The sequence below is a fragment of the Triturus cristatus genome, chromosome 4_1 (genome assembly GCF_964204655.1).
Source record: "Triturus cristatus chromosome 4_1, aTriCri1.1, whole genome shotgun sequence".
Lineage (NCBI taxonomy): Eukaryota > Metazoa > Chordata > Amphibia > Caudata > Salamandridae > Triturus > Triturus cristatus.
The window spans coordinates 1,014,668,632-1,014,691,192 of record NC_140585.1 but is presented as its reverse complement, the minus strand read 5'-3'; the positions used below and the strand labels follow the sequence as shown (position 1 = coordinate 1,014,691,192).

General features: G+C 48.4%; 1 protein-coding gene across 6 annotated transcripts in view; it reads left to right on the top strand.

Annotated features, from left to right (window-relative positions):
- LOC146855984 (transcriptional regulator QRICH1-like) overlaps nucleotides 1-22,561 on the top strand; it is a 234,324-nt gene that overhangs the window by 175,196 nt on the left and 36,567 nt on the right. For all 6 annotated transcript variants that reach the window (XM_085653935.1, XM_085653937.1, XM_085653931.1 and 3 more), the window contains one exon: nucleotides 6,016-6,167. In XM_085653935.1, the coding sequence (XP_085510061.1) occupies nucleotides 6,016-6,167 (152 nt within the window). The remainder of the gene's footprint in view (nucleotides 1-6,015; nucleotides 6,168-22,561) is intronic.

Here is a 22,561-nt window from a genome sequence, read left to right as displayed (position 1 = left end):
GATTACTGTGGCAAGGATTGTGGTGACCTACTGAGCAAACGGGGGAGGGGGGGATACAAGATATGCACTACAATAATCCTTATTAGGCTTTCATAGGAGAGATAGTATTTTGCTTTTTATGAATACATTTATACTTTTGACTGTATGCTGCATAGTTGCTTGTGGAAAGCTTACACTATGTACAATCTGCTTAAGTTGGTTATGGTGACAAGCCAAGGATGATTGGTTATTATGGAAAGTTAAAATAAATTCAGTAGGCCCATATTGATTGTGAATAGCATATGTGAAAGTCAATAGGAATTTACGGGTAGATTGTTATTACTCTACAGATAGGTATTTTGTTGCATGGAATCTTATAGATTTACATAGTAAACAAGCATTTTGCTGCTGGTTACCCCCTCTGACAAACCTTGGTTATAGACGATTTGTTCTGTCAGAATCATTGTTGGGCCTCTTGGGGGGAGAGCGAGGAAGAGAGAGGGAAAATATTTTGCTTTGCCAATGGTACTTTTGAAAACAATGTAATTTTAGGACTGTATGTCTGATGGTTGCCTTGTGGCAAAGCATATCCATATATATAAATATATATCCATATATGCATATATATCCATATATGCACATAGAGGGCCTTTGGTTCGACTCGGTTATACCATCGGTCTGTCAGAGTGTCATTTAGGTTCCATCCATGACTGCGCATTGCACGAGATAATGTTTTAGTTTGCATAATTCTTTGGCTCCTTTGCCTTGTGTATGATGGCATTTTCTGAGCATATGAATGCTTTCACCTGAAAATGAGTGCGCTTCAATATCAGGCCTTGTTGTCCAGTCCTTTAGTTTGCTCATTTTAGAGTTCTCCTTTCATTTCTTTTCTTTTTATTTTAATGTTTTAAGAAAATATTTCGGCTCTCCAGAAAGCGTTCGTTGGTTGGTTGCTTGCTTGCCACTCATTTCATCCACATTGCTCCACGTGCCCACTGACTCTAAATGAGGAGATCGTTATGGAATGCTTTTTTCGAAAGTGTGTTATTGTTTTACCATTTGAAGATGGGGAACACGTTGGTTCTAAATGTAACGGCCATGCTTAAACTTTAAAATAGTGATAGACTGTTTTTAAACCTTTCCAAGACTGACACCCTCTGCCATGTTTGGTTTTGTTATTGCAAACGTATGCCTTGCTGGTATAGAAGGCAGCTTGTTTTCTGTTTTAATCTTCTTTAGTTTGTGTGTGTTTTATTGTGGCTGTTTCGGAGGATGACTGGAAAAAAACAATCTATTTGCATTGCCCATGCTTATTTTAATACTGGGGAGGAAGAGGTGAAAATGTTTAATTTAATGTTGGTGAGAAATTCAGTTTGCAGCGAACACTTCAGCAATAAATATGCAGTAGTCTGAACCACTGGAAAAAGGTGTTCTCACTATGGACTGTGTTGGGATTTTCGTAGTCGCAAAAGAAACGGCATTTTGTCCCGGTTCCAATCTTGCCTTCTCATGCCGTTGTGGTCTGGTTTGGGTTGCTGAGGGGTCTGCGTCACTGTGACAGAGGAACAGTGCTGAGATATTACTAGTTTATGAAATTAAGTGAGAGCAAATAGTCTCATCTTGGGGCATGCATTTTGGTCAAAGGGATAATCTGTTCTGTTGGATAAAGTGCGCACATTTATCTCCCCCAGTTAAACTCAGTAGGCAGCAATTCACTAAAACGCACCCAAATAAATCTAGTTAGTTTCAGTTGTTCTATAATTGCTTTGTTTGGGACCATGTTGTAATGCTGTTTTATTTTAATCCTGGAAAGTAAAAGAGGGGTCCAAATTAGGGGTTAGTCATGGGAAGTATTGTTCTGTAGTAGGGGATCTCTGTGTATAGTCATAATCTAGTGAATAGTCCCGCCCATGTGCGTGGACCCCGGAGCAATAAAAATAATCTCTTAAATTGTCAAGCCATGCAGACCTGCATCTACACTTAAGAGAGTATTCAAAGACAGATAATGCAGCCTATATCCACAGGCTACACTGTCCAGTACTTCAACTAGAAAATTCCACCAACATCCACCAACAGCACTGCCTGCCCAGCTTTTTCCACAGAGAAAAACCTGCCTCTACCATCAAAAGCCTCTGAAATGATAGAGAGGGAGGAATGGACAGACAAGCCCCATAGGCTGCCATTATGTGGCTCAGAATAGGATACTGTGCCTTTAAGAAAACTTTCCCAGTATCCCAGAATGCACAGCAGGTCCCTTTTACTTTCAGTGCTTTTTTCCGGCTCCTGCTAGCAGGACCCTGGAGCATTGAGCTCTCCCTTTTCAAGGGTTTATTTGGATTTGTTCACTTTTCAAGTGTTTATTAAGTACCTTGTTGCCTTCCTTCTTGTGTGTGCTCTGTGTTGTCAGCATGCGTGCCTTGTTTGACAAGTGCCCAGAGTGCGAGAGAAAGAAGGCCAAGTCGGACCCACACAGGGTGTGCATCGTCTTCCTTCCCCAGTCCCATGTTCCAGAGGAGTGTGACATTTGCCAATCTTTCTCACCCAGGACCCTGAGAGACAGGATGAAGATCAGGCTCCAGGGCCTGGAGGACAGAAGGCTGAGGGAACAAGGTGGGTCAGGACGGGCTGGTTCTGCCCATGCTGAGGCCCCTGGGGGCTCCCCAGGGGCTGGAAGCCCAGCAAATGTCCCCATTCTCCTTCAGCGTCGACTACGGCGTCGAGTGGGATGGCTGCGGTCTGTTCACCGTCTCCCCAGGGCTCTGGGGAGAAACTGCGTCAACGCTCGCCGTCGAGGGAGCTGAGCAGTCCGCCGTCGACGACCTCATCATCTGCATCGACGCCGTTGACTTCTCCGTCGAGTCATCGGCGTCGAGACCAGTCCCGGCGTAGGCGCTCGCCGTCGAGGCGAGGTCGCCGTTCACCGTCGGCAAAGAGGAGAATGTCGCCGTCGAGGGGCTCCCCGACGTCGAGGACCTGTCGGAGGCGTACGCGGTCGAGGAGGCGTTCGCCGTCGAGGAGGCGTTCGCCGACACCGAGGCAGCGCAGGAGGAGTCCTGACGCCGGGTGTCCCTCGGGGTCACAAAGGAAGAGAACGGAGTCACCGGACTCGGTGTACTCAGTGGTGTATACACCACCTCCTCCGATACGGCTGTCTCTGCATGCTCTTCAGCCGCTGAGGTGGTGGTGTTAGGCGGAGAATCTCCTCAGGGGGGTTCCCTTCCACAAGGACGTTCCCACGCAGAGTATCGTGACGGATGCGTCTCTCCATGGCTGGGGAGCGCATTCCGGAGACTTACAGATACAAGGAAAGTGGTCCCCGTTGGAGTCGACGTACCGCATTAATTTCCTGGAACTCAGAGCAGTTTACTTGGCATTGAAAGCCTTCCATCCGTCCTTCCAGACCAACTCGCTGCTTGTATAGACGGACAATACAACCACGATGTATTACCTCAACAAGCAGGGGGGGTCGAGATCACGCACTCTGTCGCAGGAGGCGCAGTCGATCTGGCACTGGCTTCTGGCCCGAGGACTGACGATTACGGCCACGCATCTACCAGGTGTGCAGAATGTTCAGGCGGACGCACTGAGCAGACTGATTCAGGAAAACCACGAATGGGTCATAAACGACGAAGTACTAGGGGACGTCTTCGCAAGGTGGGAAACTCCAGACGTAGATCTGTTCGCCACCGCCGAAAACAGCAAATGCCGAGACTTCGCATCCAGGTACTACCAGCGGGGGACGCTGGGGAATGCACTATGGATCGACTGGTCGAACAGCTTTCTGTACGCTTTTCCACCCATTCCCCTGATTCCGGCGGTGCTCATCAAGCTGTCCCAGTCCGGGGCGCGGATGATCCTGATTGCCCCGGAATGGCCCAGACAGTGGTGGTTCACGGACCTTCCTCACATACGGCTGCCATGCAGGCCGGACCTTCTCACGAAGTTCGGGGGGCAGTTGGTGCACCCCAACCTCTCGTCTTTGAGTTTGGCGGCATGGCTCCTGAGATAGTGCAATATGGCCATTTGAATCTACCAGCAGATTGTATGGACATACTGAAGGAGGCTAAGCGACCTTCCACTAGAACGTCCTATGCTTACAAGTGGAAGAGGTTCTGCATCTGGTGCAAGTCCAAGCACTTTGACCCGACGACATGTAAGGAAGATGTCATCCTTCCGTACCTTTTGCATTTGGCGCAGTCTGGCCTTAATTTCCATTCCATTAAGGTCCATCTTGCTGCTTTGACTGCTTACAGGAAATGCCCTTCACAGACTTCCTTCTTTCAGATCCCTGTGATCAAGGATTTTTTGGAAGGCTTGAAGAAAGTCTTCCCTCCTGTCAGACTTCCCTCGCCTTCATGGGAATTGAATGTGGTGCTGTCCAGATTGATGAAGGAGCCTTTTGAACCTATTCACAAGGCTTCGTTGCAGCACCTATCTTGGAAGGCGGCGTTCCTAGTGGCCATTACATCGGCCCGCGGGGTGAGTGAACTTCAGGCGTTGTGTTGCCTAGAACCTTATACGGTATTTCATGCTGCTAAGGTTGTTATGCGTACTCACCCTAAATTTCTTCCTAAGGTTATATCTGATTTTCATGTCAACCAGACCATAACTTTACCTACGTTTTTTCAGAATCCTTCTTCTCCAGCGGAAAGGTCTCTACATTCCCTGGACGTTAGGAGGGTGTTGAAGTTTTATCTTGATAAGACCAAAGATATTCGTAGGTCAGACCAATTGTTTATCAATTATGGATCAGTCAGGACCGGTCTTGCTACCTCCAAACAGTCCATCTCTCGGTGGATTGTGTCCTGTATACAATTGTGTTACCAAAAGGCTAATAAGACATTAGGGGGTAAACCTAAGGCTCATTCCACCAGGGGCAAAGCTGCCACGACTGCGACCACTTGGAGGTCGGTCCATACCTTTGCTGTGCATTACTGTCTGGACACGGATGCCAGAGCAGATGCTCAGGTTGGGCAGGCTTTGCTGCGAAATTTGTTCGCACAGTAGTGGTATTATTTTGTAGTCTTCTCCACCGCCGTTTTGGTGTGGGAATGGGCTTGCCATTCTATTCACTAGATTATGACTATACACAGAGATCCCCTACTACAGAAGGAGTAGTTTTTTTTCTGTAACTCCAGTTCTGTAGTAGGGGTATCTCTGTTAAAGTCGTAAGCGCCCGCCCTCCTCCCCGGTGGAGAGATGAATGTTAATGTAAGGAATGCTACAGGTCTGGCGTGTTACGCCTTCAAAAAGAACTGAAAGTAAAAGGGACCTGCTGTGCATTCTGGGATACTGGAAAAGTTCTGGAAAGTTTTCTTAAAGGCACAGTATCCTATTCTGAGCCTTATAATGGCAGCCTATGGGGCTTGTCTGTCCATTCCCCCCTCTCTATCATTTCAGAGGCTTTTGATGGTAGAGGCAGGTTTTTCTCTGTGGAAAAAGCTGGGCAGGCAGTGCTGTTGGTGGATGTTGGTGGAATTTTCTAGTTGAAGTACTGGACAGTGTAGCCTGTGGATATAGGCTGCATTATCTGTCTTTGAATACTCTCTTAAGTGTAGATGCAGGTCTGCATGGCTTGACAATTTAAGAGATTATTTTTATTGCTCCGGGGTCCACGCACATGGGCGGGACTATTCACTAGATTATGACTATAACAGAGATACCCCTACTACAGAACTGGCGTTACAGAAAAGAAACTACTCCTTTTGTACTTTGGCTGAATCCCTTTCTAGTTTGCTGGGTCTGTTAAGTTCTGAGACGAAAGTTTTTCTTGCTAGCAATAGTCTCTAAGCTTCCTGTTGCAGAGTTTGCAGTTCCTCATGTTTTGGAACATATGCGGCCTGCTGAGACACTCTGATGGTGTGTACTTTGTTTACGGCCAAGTAAGATTTCTGTTATTACGCTATGATTAGTATGTTTTCGCAGGAAATTAATTTTTCTGGTTGCTGGTTATGAATTTCTTTTTGATGTTTAAATTGCTTAGGTATTATAATTTTAACGTTTCTAATTACATTGTTTTCATTTAAATTGAATAAGGTACTTCATATTAGAAACTGTGGAACAACATTTACAGTTGAGTTTTTCTAAAATCACAAAGCAAACGAGGAAGAATTCTGGACTAGGAAAAGAAAAGTACTGCACGATACGGTTTCTTCGTCTGAATGGACAAACTTGCTCAGGACAGAAAGGTTTGAAGACATATTTTTTATATTTCCAAAAATACGATGCTTATTAGTTTACATTAAATTATATAATTTGTATTGTGAAGCACTTTATAATTGAGACTAAAATGGGAATCTAAAGCGAAGCTACCTCAAGAGTAACCTAAATGGCACAGTATAGCCTACATGTGGTCTGTAGGGACTGTAAATCAATTTACACTTGCTAAACCTTTGCATTCCTAGTCATTGAGCAAACGGTGAAATGGCAAATTTAAATTGTTTGATTTGCAATTGGCATAGTGACTGCTCATTTGACTAATCACCTGTGCAGGAGAGAGACTAACTATCTTTACGTAACAACAGTTCTCCAAAGAATGCTGTTTGAACTGATGATGCCTCATGGCGCATTGTGCCGGAGGAGGAGCAAGGCTCAAGTTAATATGTTGCATGTTTCTTCATTCATTCGGAAGAATAACGGGTCACTAACACCCTGTTTTTTAATTTAAATCTTATTTTTATTGGCATTTCTTATACATCTGTTCAAAACACAGGCAACAGGCAAATCTACATACATCACCCTTCGTCATAACATTGCACTTTAAAATATATCTTCTCAGGAATACTGCAGACAATTGCTAGTGTATTTAACGCCACGTTGCAGTCCGTTGATCAGTATAATGGCACCATCCAGACCCTGGTGTACAATGGTACATTCTATTACTCGCTGAACAGTTCGTTCAAGTTTACCACTTGGGCGGCCAGTGGCCTCACAGCAGGGTATGGAAATAGAATCCAGTATTAATGAATTTACTTTTGAAAAACTTCTAAATACAAACTTAAACCTATGCAGAAGAGTGGTATATATTAAGGATCAACTGTTCGCATCTGGGGAGTTAGAGCTTATGTGTTAGGGGCTAGTGGCCCACAGAGGCATAGCAGGCGGAAGGGAAGGACCTTCCCCCTCATCTGGCTCTATCATTCTCATGGTCACAGTCCAGCACACTGAATACTTTGGGATAAACAACATGGTCACCACCATCTTTACAGGGATAAAATCAGGTTATTCTGTTTGTGTCAGCACCCGGGCTATACTGCTCCCCTCCCCCTCCTCATCACTAGTGTGTTTTGGCTGTTCCCATGACACCAATATTTCTTTCCATAATTCTGCAATGGGGCGCTTCCATACTCCTCTGGCCTCCTCACAGCTCAGTGCCCTACCTTCTGCCCCCATCCAGTTAATCACATCCCGGTTCCAACTTTTAACCTTGGGCCCTTGTGTTGATTTCCATTCCAAAACTAGTCTGCGCTTAGCAAGACCCAGGGTTAGGTCGATCAGCTTGTTTCCCACCTTACGTTTGTGTGGACGGGGAAAGAGTCCCAGCAGACACACCTGTGCTGTGGAAGCCAGTTCCCTCCCCAGGACTTCTTTAAGTTTGGAGATAATTGCTTCCCAGAAGGAGCGTTGTTTTTGACATTCCCATGTCATGTGTATAAAATTAGCATCTGGTTGGTCACATCTTGGGGATTTCCGTACGTCCCCCCCATAGGTGGTGATAAGGCGGTGTGGTGTCATACAAGTCATATGTATGATGTTGAATTATATATATTTTTGGCATGCATTATGAGAGATCCTCTTGGGGGGACTGCAGGATCTTACCCAATTCAGCATCTGTGAATTCGCCTCCCACTATCTGATCCCATCTCCTTCGTAGTCCAACTCGAGCAGCCTGTTGCTGCTACAAGCGTGTCAGGGCGAGGCAAGCCCCAAGGAAGAACATAGCAGCTGCCCAGTGTCTGGTTGACACCACCAGCCAGCACAGCTTTCGAACCTTCTGCCTCACCGTGCATATTGGGTACTGCCTGGTTCACCAGTAGATCCTGCAGCAGAAGCAGCGTAGCCCGGCAGAATGAGAAACTGCTGCAGCCTTACTCCTAATGCCTGCAAGTGCATCTTACCACATGAGGAAGAAGTCAGCCGGTATCTCCCATTTGTGAATGGGCCTTCCATTTGAGGCTGCCAGCTCCCGAGGAAGCCTGTCCGCCTCTATGCCATCTTCTATTCCTATAGCCTGCAATGGGAGCCACCACAGCGCCACCTACAAACCGTTGAGAGGTACCGCACACCAAAAAACAAAAACTGGACAATCCTGCAAAAGGAACAGCCTGCAGTGACTAAAAGGGACAATTGATGCAAAACTGCTGGGAGCAGCAGAATGAGGCAAGAGAATCTGAGAGGGAGCTGAGTGCACCACATGCCTCTGATAGCCGCCTGTTACAATGACCAGGAGAAACTAGAGCTGTTGATCCCCTGGGGTAAAGAAGACGGTCTCACCTCCCCAAAAGCCCTGCTAATCAGATAGCAACACAGACTGCCTGTATTGTTGGAGACAGTGAAATGGAAACCAAAAAATTGAATATAGACTCAATCGTAGCTATATTTAGTGGAATTGTCCAGCCGGACAGAGGTCGGATATTTACTTGTAGGCTTTAGATACAATCATACAAAACAATACATAAAATGGGACACAATCCTGTGTCCTACTTAGCCAGTAGAGTACAGAAACAAGGGAGAAAACGAACAAATCACTACAAAACACCTTTACAGCGGAATGAACGAAAAGGTTTTTGCGTATAAGGTGTATTAAGGTGTCGACGGCGTTTCGATTCGTTTGAGAAATGAGCAGATCATCATCAGGACATTAATATCATGCCTGTTAGATAGAGCCTCATTAGCCTGGGGGAGCAAGGAGGGGAGGGAAGATACATAAGCGAAAACAATTAGAAGAAGTACAGATACACAAGAAGCTCAATGATGGCAACGCAGTAACCGCAGCATGCATTTCAGACTGTGGAGGTTCTGAGACACCTCTCCACAAAAAGGAAGCAATGCGGAAGGCAATACAGAGAACCTCCACATCTCCACCGCACCAGCGAAGCCCCGCAGTGGGCCCAAAAAAAAAAAGAAACCGCACAATGTCCTCCCTCACACTGCCTCAAGACTGAGTCGCCGGAGGCCCAAGACAGACAAGAGGAGAGTCACACACTCCACCTGGCAAGCCGCCACCGCAACATGTGCTCCAATGACTTGCAACACGTGGCTGGACACCGCATCGCACAGCAAGCAAGGAGCACTTCACACAAAGTGACTGACCCCGCCAAGCATGCCTGAACGAAGGCAGGGGCCGCCACGATGGCGCAGCCTCGAGGCACAAGCACGATGCCCTCGAGTGGACAGCAGAGAAGAATCGCGAAAACCCCTGAGGAGGGAAAGGGACCTGCAAGACGTCCTCAAGGAGAAGCAGCACGTCCTGCCAACAGGACAGACCTGCGACAGGTCAGCAGCAAAGTAAAGATCGTCCCAAGAACTGGACACGACCAGCAAGATGTCCATGTGGCGCAAACATGAGACATGTGGCAGGACGCCACATCCGAAAGACTAACCTAGTCGGAAGAAGAAGAGCGTGGCATGACACCACTCCGCGAAGAAAGGAAGGAGAGTGGCACGACGCCACAGGGCAAATAACCACCACAGGCGCGCAAGATGGAAAGGAGAAGAGCAATGGGACAGAGGACTCATGCCAGCACTGGAGAAGGTGTTCATCAGCACAAGGCAGCTACTGGGGTGTAGAGACGTCACTGCTGACAGCTTTGCGGGATTACCAACTGTAAGCTGCTAGCAAGCGTGATCTGCGTCCAGGCCCCACACTTCGCAGTTCGACCGTCCTCTCACCTGTCACCGGCTGCTTGGCATCGATAGCACCATGCCTAGCAAGTGCACCTGCTGGAAGACAACTGCTAGTGGCCACAAAGTCTCTCCAGTCTTCCTCTGTCCGCAAGATCACCTCCAGCAAGAGCTCACCGCCTGTTGCCCAATTGAAACAAATATCATGTCCATCACCCAGGTGCATCATCACCAAGAACATCAAAGGAGTATCGTAACACCAGAGTGGATCCAACCACTCGAGACAGAGTTCAACGAGGTATTTCTGGTGCCGTGGGACGCTAGCCACCCAGGAACCGTCTGTGTGCCCCCGTAAACCTGAAGCCTGCAAGCCTTCCGAAGAAGAGCATGCCCGACCATTGGACCATCCACCCTTGGGGTTACACGAGGCGCGGCTGTGGCCCTGTTGGGAGTTCTGCAGCGACCCTTCTGCGCGGCCTACGAAAGGCCCCACAGCCCATGCGGCCACATGACAATCCAGGGGCAAGGGCCTCAACCGAGTTCCTGTGAGAGGGGAAATCAAACTGGAGAGATGAGTTGGCAGCAGCTCCACGACTGCCACCGGGAAGCATGGAGGTCACAGATGAAGACTGGTCATCCAAAGACAATCTGAGGAAGGCATAGAACCCGAATCCTGATGGTGAGAATACCCAGACTGAGACACCACCCTGTGCAGCTATATGAGCGACTTGGCTGTTCCTTAGCTACTTATTCGCGCGGCCTACATGAAGTCTGCACAGTCCACACGTTCCATGGCAGCCCGGCAGAAAAGACCTCCAGGAAACTTCTGTGAGAGGGGAGTCCAGGCAGGAGAGACAAGTCTGAAGCTGCTCCGCTATCGGGAACTGAAAAGAAGTACATCGCCTCCAAGGAAGGGCCTCATCCACCAAGGTCGTCCACCGGAATCTGAGCGCCTACAAGATCTCCAAAGTGGACTCCACCACTGCTCCAGATGCACTGCTATTAGAACTATGTAAATAGACTTCCACACCGCGAAACCAGGATGGTCTGAACTACATCGCCATGGTGGACTAAAGCATCCTGACCATGCGGTCCAAAGCTCCAGCGCTGCCTGGCAGATGGCCTGAAGAGACTCACTTGGTGCTGTGTATTATTTGTTTTTCTTATAGGTTGGACTTTTGTTAGTTTCTTTTCATTAAGGTTTGGGAGAGATGTAGTGTCCTGCTGGACAAGTTCTAGTGTTTTGCTCTGGGTTACACTCACACGAACACCCACCCATCACAGGCGTGACCAGTCAGGTGACCCTGCTAATAAAAGGGGCCGGGTGCATGTGCTCGAGGCCAGTTCCAGTACCACATACTGTGCATCTGTGTGGTCATTTAGTCAGCATGTGGGCCTAGGGCTCGAGACACCACACAGGGCATTATCAGCTTCCAGGCGACCTGGGGCAATGACGATGATTGGGACAGGCTTAGCAGGGGCGGACGGGTCGTCTGAATGCTTTTATCCAATACGAAGCGCGCCGCCTGCAGAGCACTGAAACGCGGCTAGCGTATCTTTCGTAACTGTGCCCTCTAGCGGACTCTCATGCTCACTGCACTCCCGCGGCCCCAGGTAATGGATTTAAAGTAGGAAACCGTCCGCAAAAGGAGTGCTGAACGCATTCCTATGGCGGTGCCTGAAATTATTAAAAGCAACACTGCACATTAACAATAAACCAATAATGCTGAAAAAAGCTGAAAATATTAGAAAACAACTTATCTGCATGCTGTAGCAGGAAAGAAAGAAGGGGTTATGGGAGACGCTCATTATGAGGACTGTTGTGAGATGGTTCATTGGACAAAATTGTTTGTAGTTAATTTCCCGTGGGTTGATGGGAAAGGTAGTTTTTGAAATAAGCATGTTGAAATCTGCAGGAGAAAGTAGAGCATAATCCTCGTCTCTGGTTCTGACTTAGAATGGTAAAATATTATTCTAGAGTAGGGGGAACATCTAAGGAAATGTAACACCGGAAGTTTGCCAGCCAGCCACCACTATGCCTATTGTCAGAACCCTCATCAAGGTATCATGCACTTTGGTTTGAACTTGAAATGCTGTCCTATCAATTGTATTTTAGATTTAACCTTGCATTTTATTCCTTTGCTATGTTACACTAACTGATATGAAACTGGCGGTTGAACTTAATATGTTGCTATAACACCTGCATTTTAGAACTAACCTCACCCTTCTTCATAGTTGCACTTGGTGACATGGAACATGTGGTTGTAGAAAAGGCGTTGGTTGAGTCTCCGCACCTTAGGCACGCTGCACCTTGGTTTGAACTTGAAATGACAACATAATGTCTGTATTTTAGATCCAACCTTGCATTTTTTCTCCCCCCTTTATTTTGTATTAAGTGGTACAGAACAGACGGTAGAACCTGACATGCTGCTATAACACGCCCACCTTCAAGCTAATCTTGCACTTTATCTCCTTCCCATTTTTGCACTAAGTAAAACTGATTAAGTGGTTGTAGAAAGGGTATTGATAAATTTCTGCCCCTTAGGCCAACTCAACTGCCATACATTTTTTAATAATTACCTAGAAAGGCACTCTCAGATTGTAAATTTCTTCCCATGAATGCTGCTGAAAAGGATGCGCATTAATGCAAACTGCATCTTTGCATAAGTCTTCTAGTAGTAGGTCTGTTCACATCTTGCACTTATCCTGTCCTTGTTCGTACCTCCGCACTATTGAATTAATTACCGGTGTTGATAATACTCGTGCAATTAAGTTTATATCTTGCACTATACACCCCATTTTTTAACCACACCGTAGTTAAAAAGAATATATATATATTTGTTTATTATTACCAAAATAATACAAACATATGAAGACAACATAAAATAGCACACCATATACACCTTCCAATCACCCCAAAGCCGCCCGCAAAGAACAGTTGGAGCTAAGCAGGGAAGGAACAGTGACTTGCATCTTGTAATATTCCTAGCTATCACCCCACATTTCCAGTCTCTAACGCTTATTTGAACCTATCCGCCATTCTCCCTCTCCCCTCAGTCCCTAACTGAATTTGTTGGCATTGTATCCTTGTCTAAACCCCTAGTTGGTTCCCGAGTCCCAGGCGCCCAAAATATTTTCAAATTGTTGCTGACAGCCTCGTCCATAGTAAACCTACAGTTCCATCAACTTCCAATGCTCCATGCCTGTTTCCCAGTCATAGCCCCATTTTTGGCTATATCCCATTTAGCCACCATGCAGTCAAGTTCACTAGAATCTTCTGACACCATGACATGTCTGTTGGCCCCCAAATGCCCAGCAACGCCAATCAATGTTGTAACTCAAGAGGGTTCCCGTGGCATCATCTAATGAACCCCTCACCGCCTCCCAGAAGGGTCACAGACGGGGACAAATACAAAGTGTGCTCCCTTCCAAGGGGGAGTCGTCCTGGGTCTCCTCCTCCAGCGGTCCACATTCCCTAAGGGCATTTCTCAACTGACCATACCTTAGTCATTGCATCGCTGGCATTCCTTCCTCAGGTAAGTGAACGTCACCACCCCATTAATGTCCCATATGTCCACCCAGGCAGAGAGGCCAATATTGTCCCAGCCTTGAAAACCTTTCAGAGCCACCACAGGTCGCAATCTGGATCCCTCCTCTAACTTCGTTTTCAGGGTCAGTCTAGTACCTCATCCCATCTCTCTCTTCAGCCTCTTCCAGGTATCCACTACTGTCCTAGTGGCCGGGCCTGCCTCAGGAGCCAGTTGACCCCTGTATAGTGCATGCATATAGCTCCATTCGCCCATGCCCTGCCTGTCTAGGCGAAATGCCGGATCCTCCCAATCCGAATACGCCCAATCGTTGACTACTCCAACCTGCGCTGACTCATAGCATTTCCGGACGCATGGTAGAGCAATTACCCCCCTTATATATGGATCTTTGAAAAACCTTCAGGGCTTTATGATGTTGTTTCTTTGCCCAGAGAAGCGTTCTTACAAGAGCCCCCACCTTGACGAACAGAGCAATTGGGATCTTATATGGGCTGGTCTCAAGGATATGTAGCAATCGGGGAGGGCTATCATCTTAAAAATCAAAGCTTTTCCCAATAATGAGAGAGGCAGCACATGCCAGTGTTTCACATTCCCTTCTAACGCTTTCAGTGCGAGTCAGAGTCCCTGGTGATCCAAATCCCAAGATATTTAAACCGCCTATTTTCCACCGTAAACGGCAAGGGTAGCATCCCACTTGGCTCCCGGTCTCCCATCAGGAAAAGTAGGGATCGCTCCCAATTTATAGTAACTTCAGTATGCTTGCCGAATATATGAAAAATGTCCTGCAGTTTGCTCAGTGCCTGGTCCTTTTTTGTCTAGTACAACAAAATATCATCAGCGTATAATGATATAAGCTCCCCCCCCCCCCCCCCCCCCCCGAGCCTCCCTGCCAGCCCCATATTTGTGCCTGGATCCATACCCATTCTGCCGGTACTTCTATCACCTATGCAACAGCATCGGCTAGAGTGAACACCCCTGTCCAGTGCCCCTTTGTACACAAAATTCCAGGGAAGTGCGACCATTGATCTTCACTCTGGCTAGCGGCTTATCATAGAGCAGTCGGACGCATTTGTTGCAGTTTGGTCCAAACGCCATCTTTGCTGGGATCCCTAATAGGTATGGCCATTCTACGGCATCAAAGGCCTTGTTAGCATCAAGTGAGACACTGATCCGACCATCAGACGATGCCCCTGCCGCAGCCAAGTTGTTATGGAACCGTCTCAGCTTCAGTCTGGTGGAATAGCCCAGCATAAACCCGTTTTGGTCTGGGTGTACTAAATCAAGCACCACTGCTTGCATCTGGATTGCTAAGACCTTGGCATAAATTTCCTGAAGTGTACTGTGCATAGCATGCTAATTTATATGTGCCCTTCGCCATGCTGCAATGTTGCCCACCTGTAGGTATGTTTCCTGTAGAGGACTGTCTGCACTTTTCTGCCTTCATTTGCTCCTGTCAGTGAAGTTGTGGTGTGTGTTGTATTCCGTCGCTGTGAAGGCACAGTCCACCAGCCAGTGTCTTTCTGCATGCGCCTTGCATGACCTTTGCTCCAGCCATGACCAAGCCTCCTGTGCTGATGACCTAAAGTGAGCCTTATCCCCATTTACAATCACAATTTTGCCAGGAAAATAAGCGCATATTTGAGATCCAGCTGTCATAGAACCCTTTTGACCGGCACAAACGCACCCCTCTGCCGCTGGACCGTGTTAGTATAGTCCGGGTACAGGTTAACCTCTTGTCCTTGTGTTAACCAGGGTCCATGTTTTCGTACCGCCTCCAGGTTAAAGTCTCCAGCTTTGAAATTCATGAGACTGGCTATGATTGGACCCCTGCCAGTGGATGCCGTGCAGGGATTCTGTGCGCCCGTTCCACTGAATAGAACTGCGATGGATGTCCCTGCTGATTTGTCTTCTCCAGTTATTCCGCCACATACCGTTCCGTGTTTGGCCCTTCTGCTTTTTCAGAGACCCTAACCAGACTTCTAGCCGGTTAGCTAGCGTCTTCATCTCCCTTTCTATGGCATAATATTTCAATGCGAGCTCCTAGACATAGCCCCGAGCCGGTCCTTTGTTTCTTTAACATGATCCACCTGTTTATGGTCCTCATGTATTAGTCACACTTCGTTCACCACTGCAACAATCTGTTTCCAAGGACACCTTTGTGTCCATTATGGCCTCAAAATTGGTCTCTGTGTGTAGCCAGGGAGTGGCCCTCCTCCTCCTCCTATCATAAACATACCTATACCATTAGTGCCCATTGATACCTCCCGTGTATCAGCTGCTTCCCCCATGACAATAGCTGTGTCACTGAGTAGGTGGGTGTGGTCTTGCACAAAGCAATTATTCAATTCATGGAACTCTGCACAGGGATGGAAAGCTTGAAACTTGAGTTTAGAAAGATATTTCACTGGGGTACACTTGGAAAAACTACATAGAAGGGAGTTGATGATAATGGACTTGCAGACATTCTGGTAAGGTGGAGGAAAAAAAGCAGGGGTTGGAGGGATAGCTGGATTCTGTGAAAAGTGGACTTTACTGCATCATGATGTAGTGTTGTTTATATAGTTGAGTGTTGAGTTGTTCACTAAATGGAAGCTGGGTGGGGGGGGGGGGTCTAATGTGTGTAGGATAGCTCATAAAGATTCTACGTGCACAGACTTATTTGGCTTCAGTCTGGTGTCCTGTCAGTGGATATGGCAAGACCCTCTATGCGTTCTGGGTGACCTCAACATTTGGTTTGACAAACCCAATATGACCCATCCAACAACAATAATCACTGTCCTAGACGCCCTAAACCTTCATCAGATTGTCCACAAACCCACACACATCGCTGGACATATCCTAGATGTAATTTTTGCTAATACCAAACTAGTTACCTTTCAAACTATAACTCCAGTCACATGGCCAGACCACCACTTGCTTGCTTTCCAACATAAAACAACACTACGTGACTCACCCTTGCATCCATCCACCTATCGACCATGGAACATACTCAATTTGGAAAACTCAGAACACTTAGAAACACAAGTAACATACAGAACAAATCTGGAAACAATACGTTCGAGGCATGTGGGCTGCTGAATTCATATCTGTGCATAGATCACCGCCTAGTGTTGGGTCCGGATGTTTGCACTGTGTTGTCCTGGAAGAGTCTTCGAAGTATCCTGGGATAGGTGACTCCTCCCCTGGACTACAGTGCGCATGGGCATCCTCTCCATCCTCAGATTGTTTTTTTCCGCCATTGGGTTCGGATGTGCTATCTTGACTCAAGTTAGGAAAATCTTTTTTCAGGCCAAAAGGCCTTTAGTTCGCGTCGGTACTGTTCTCGATCGGTATCGATAGTATCTTTGTTAGTTTACTAACTTACAGAACAAACTTTCGCATCTTACCCGACCGTCGATTCGACATCAACGATGGAATCGAGGACACCATTCAAGAGGTGTCCGGTATGCAATGCGAAATATCCCCACGTCGACGTCCATCCGGTGTGCAACAAATGCCTTTCACCGGATCACGACGAATCTACATGCATGGCCTGTGCCAGATTTCGATCCAAGAAGACTCTACGGAATCGGCGAGACTCGAGGCGCAGCAAGCGCCACCGGCCCCGGCCGACATCTTCAACGCCGAGACCGAAGATGTCGAAGAAGTGGAGAACCTACCCTCCAGTCCCGTTTCCGAACATGACTCTGGATCGGAAGACGTCGACGAAACACTCTTTCGCAGAGATGAAGACGACACCGAGGTAGGAGACTACAATGAGGCCTTAGGGGCCGAAGAGAGTAGCTCCGGTGACGAGCAAGGCCTACCCGTTCAGACTGAAGAAAGCCCAGTGCAACAGTCTATGGCTCCGGTCGAGGGATCGCCTTCGGGCCTTACCCAAGACCTATCCCGCAGTTCTTCGGCCCCGCCCTCAGGCCCGGCCTCGGACATTCAGCGGCAGCCATTAATGCCCAAAACGGCTGGTTTCCCTTCTTCAAAACCGAAACCGAAAGCTGTATTGGTTCAATTGAAACCGAAAGTGGCGCTGGTCGGATCGAGGCCCTCCACACCTTCGACGCCAGCAAAACACATCGGCTCCGAGCGCACCAAACGAGACTTCGGTGCCGAACTCGAAGCGGCCGACGTCGGAGTCGACATAAGGAAGAAGGCCTTCGGTACCACCAAACCTGCTCGGCTCCCGGCACCGACGCAATCGACTCCGACCCCAAAGGTCAAACAGCCTGCTGCGTCTCACACCGCTTCCACGGCGACACCAAAGCCACACTCATCGAAGAAGTCGACGGCCATTCCCGCCCCTCGACTCGATGACCCACCGGCGCCGAAAAAATCCACGAACGCCTCAACAGAACCGGTCGGTGCAAAAGAATCTAGGGCGCTCCAGACGCGACCCATTGCTGCGCAAAGCACCAAAAAGAAAATGGTCCTCCAGGACACGTCGGGCTCCGAACCAATTAAAGCTCCAGCAGCCTCTTCGACACCAGCCAACATTACTTTTGGCCTGCCACCATCCACGGCCCCGAAACTATTCCAAATCAGGACACGGGTGACCCATACCACGATCACGCCTGCCGAACGCTCTGCGGAGACGTCTCCATCGCATCTAATCGACGCCGACACCGGCAGGATGATTATCCACAAACGGAAAATAACTTCGGAGCCGGCTTTGGACTCCTTCAGGATTCCACTTAAAAGAAAGCTGCCTGTGGCTTCAGAACCAGTTCTTTACGAACCTTTCCACTCACCCTACCAGGATCCACAATCCTTCTCTCCCACACACTCCGACACGGATGCGTTGGTGGACTACATGGGTGACCAAGTCCCCTACCCCGGAGACATGGACCCTGACGGCCAACAGGACCCGGATCAAACTTGGGATGACCCTGTGGACCCAGGTGCACCTATGGATGCACAAGACCCGCAACTCTATGGAGCAAAAACATCTCCCACAGAGGACACTGCAGCGTTCAACGCTCTAATTGAACGTGCTGCGGCCAATCATGGGGTGCAACTTCACTCGGACACCGTCGAGGACGACTTTCTTATGGATACTTTTGCATCCTCAGAAAGGAATATAAAAACTCTACCCATGTTGAAGGGTGTCCTCAAACCAGCAAAGGACATCTTCAAGGAACCCACCAGGGCAAGAGTGATAAACCCCAGGATCGACAAGAAATACAGATCAGCGCCTGGGGACCCTACTTACATCAGAGGCCAATTACCTCTGGATTCCATTGTCGTTGCGAATGCTCGCAAGAGGGCACACTCACAAACAACAGGTGACGCTCCTCCCCCGGACAAAGAGTCCAAGGTGTTAGAGACCTCTGGCAAACGGGTTGCCGCCCAGGCAGCCAACATATGGCGCATTGCCAATACTCAAGCACTCCTCGCTCGCTACGATAGAGCGCACTACGACACATTAGAGCAACTAATCCAACATCTCCCTGACCAATACAGAGAAGGTGCAGAGATCCTCATCAGGGAGGGACAGCTCCTCACAAACTCATCCATCAAGTGTGCGCTGGATGCCGCAGACACAGCTGCCAGGGCCATAAACACTAGCGTCATGCTGCGACGACATGCCTGGTTACGAATCTCCGGATTCAAACCTGAGGTGCAAAACAACCTACTCAACCAGCCTGTCAACCCCGACTATTTATTCGGCCCGGAGGTTGACACCACCCTAGAGAAAATAAATAAGGACACGGACACTGCAAAGTCCATGGGGGCTCTCCAGACTCAATCCTTTCGGAGCGGCTCCTTTCGTCGCCCCGGAAATAGAGGAGCAGGTAGAGGACAGGGGTCACAGCAAACATACAACAAGGGCAATACACAAACCACCTACGATAAAAACACCCGGGGTGGATATCGTGGCTCCAGTACAAAGGGCAGAGGACGCGGATACGGCAACACCAGGTCCTCCCCCAAGAACAAGCAGTGACGCCCTCTCCCTTCCTCCCGACCACATAACACCTGTCGGGGGAAGGCTACATAGGTTCCTGTCCACGTGGACCTCCATCACCACGGACAGGTGGGTCAAAGATATTGTCAAATACGGTTACTGTCTAGAACTAACCTCCACTCCACCCACAATACCTCCAAAAAACCGTCCTATGTCCTTAGAGCACTTAACGCTCTTACAGCAGGAGGTGCAAAGTATGCTTCTAAAAGGCGCAATAGAGGTCGTACCCGTCCACGAACAAGGTACGGGGGTGTACTCCCTGTACTTTTTAATACCGAAAAAGGACGGGTCACTCAGACCTATATTAGACCTGAGACCCCTAAACAGATACATTCTTTCCGAGCATTTTCACATGCTCACTCTACAGCAAGTCCTCCCGCTGCTCAAGCAGGGAGACTTTCTAGCCACACTGGACCTCAAGGATGCGTATTTCCACATACCCATTCACCCCTCACACAAAAAATACCTCAGGTTCACTGTTCAAGGGCAGCACTACCAATTCAAAGTCCTTCCCTTCGGCGTGACAACGGCACCAAGGGTGTTTACAAAGTGCCTAGCTACTGTGGCGGCACATCTACGGAGGCAGCACATACACGTCTACCCTTACCTGGACGACTGGCTCGTTCAAGCGAAGTCAGCCCAGCAATGTGCCAGCCACATGTCCCGCACCATTCACCTCCTTCACAGTCTGGGGTTCTCACTGAATTACCCAAAATCCCATCTACAGCCCGCACACGTACACCAGTACCTAGGTGCGACTATAGACACTCTGGCGGCCACAGCTCAGCCAAATTTGGTGAGAATCAACAGCATGCAAATGCTGATTTCCAAGTTCAAACCACAACACTCCCTTCCCGCGCGAGTGTTCATGCAGTTGATAGGCATGATGGCCTCCTGCATCTTCATAGTCCCCCACGCGAGACTACATATGCGCCCGCTTCAGGAGTGCTTAGCACGTCAGTGGAATCAGGCTCAAGGACAGTTGAAAGACCTAGTGTTGGTGAGCGGTCGGGCATACAACTCTCTGCATTGGTGGAATCCACAAAACCTTTGCAAGGGCCGACCGTTCCAAGAGCCTGTCCCACAGATAATACTGACGGCGGACGCGTCTCTCCAGGGATGGGGAGCTCATGTACTCCATTACACAGTGCAGGGACTATGGACACAACAACAAAAGAAGATGCACATCAACCTTCTAGAGCTGATGGCAATCTTCCTCGCTATGAAAGCATTCAAAGTACACTTGTGCAACAAAGTCGTGTTGATCCGGACGGACAACATGACTGCCATGTACTACATACAGAAGCAGGGAGGAACACACTCTCCACAGTTGTCTCATCTGGCTCAGAGCATGTGGAAGTGGGCCATTCAAAGGAACATGTTCCTCATGGCAGAACACCTCCCCGGCAAAGACAACCAGATGGCGGATCTGCTCAGCAGACACAGCCACCAGATGCACGAGTGGGAGTTACACCCATCAGTACTCCAACCGTACTTCCAGCAGTGGGTCATCCAGAGATAGACTTATTCGCGACAAGCGAAAACGCAAAATGCCAAAGCTTTGCCGCCAGGTTCCCACATCCGCAGTCGCAGGGCAATGCGATATGGATGAACTGGTCCGGCAGATTTGCGTACGCTTTTCCCCCAGCACCACTGATACCGCTGGTGGCACGCAAACTGCGTCAACACTCACTGACGCTCGTCCTGGTTGCTCCAACGTGGGCACGCCAGCCGTGGTACACCACCTTTCTCGAACTTTCCGTGGTGCCCCATCAAAGGCTGCGGGTCAAACCCGAGCATTTGACGCAGAACCATGGAGAGATTCAGCACCCAGATCCACAACAGCTGAACCTGGCAATCTGGCTCCTGAAGTCCTAGAGTTTGGCTACCTAAACCTGCCACCTGACTGTATGGACATCATTAAGGAGGCCAGGAGACCCACTACCAGAGCTTGCTATGCAGCAAAATGGAAGAGGTTCGTCATTTATTGCAATAATAATGACATTAACCCGCTAGACGCATCCATCCAAAACATTATTTGTTACCTATTACACCTATACCGATGCAATCTGGCGTACACCTCTATTTATTTATTTATTTATTTATGGCGATTTTTAGAGCGCACAATTACCCGAGGGTGTCTCGGCGCTGTTGTCACAGAACTCTCTGTAGGGGAAGGGGGGATTAGGCTTGTACGTGTCCATTTGACCGCAATATCAGCCTATCTGCAGACCAGGCAGCACCTCTCTCTATTCAGAGTGCCTGCCATCAAAGCATTCTTGGAAGGACTCAAACGAGTCATTCCACCAAGCCACCCACCGGCTCCATGTGGAACCTCAACTTGGTCCTCACACGCCTGATGGGTCCACCCTTTGAACCTCTACACTCATGCGAGATTCAATTCCTTACCTGGAAAGTAGCTTTCCTAGTAGCGATCACTTCTTTGAGAAGAGTTAGTGAACTCCAGGCACTAACCGTTCAAGAGCCATTTATACAGGTTCACGCCAACAGGGTCGTACTACGTACCAACCCCAAATTCATGCCAAAGGTGGTATCGCAGTTCCACATGAATCAAACCATTGAACTGCCCGTTTTCTTCCAAAACCCACAAACTGTCGCAGAAAGGGCACTCCATACACTAGATGTCAAAAGGGCCCTCATGTATTATATCGACAGGACCAAACCCTTTAGGAAAACACAACAACTTTTCGTTGCCTTTGCCCCACACCACAAAGGTAACGCTATCTCCAAAGCAGGAATAGCCAGATGGATCGTTAAATGTATTCAAATTTGCTATCAAAAGGCTAAACACACTTTAACGATTCCCCCACGAGCCCACTCAACACGTAAGTTATGGGCCAAAATGGCTTTCCTAGGAAACATTCCTTTGCATGACATATGTAGAGCAGCCACCTGGTCCACTACACATACATTTACCAAACACTATTGTGTAGATGTGCAATCAAAACAGCAGGCAGCTGTAGGACAGGCTGTTCTCAAAACTCTTTTTCAGACCGCTGCAGCTGGCACTGGTAGCCGCCGCTAATAAGAGGGCACTGCTATATATTCTATGCACAGATATGAATTCAGCAGCCCACATGCCTCGAACTGAATATGCTACTTACCAGTATGCATCTGTTCTTGGCATGTAGGGCTGCTGACATTCATATCGCCCTCCCTCCTCCCCGGCGCCTGTAGCAGCTGCAGCTCTCAGAATTACTGTAAGCATGGT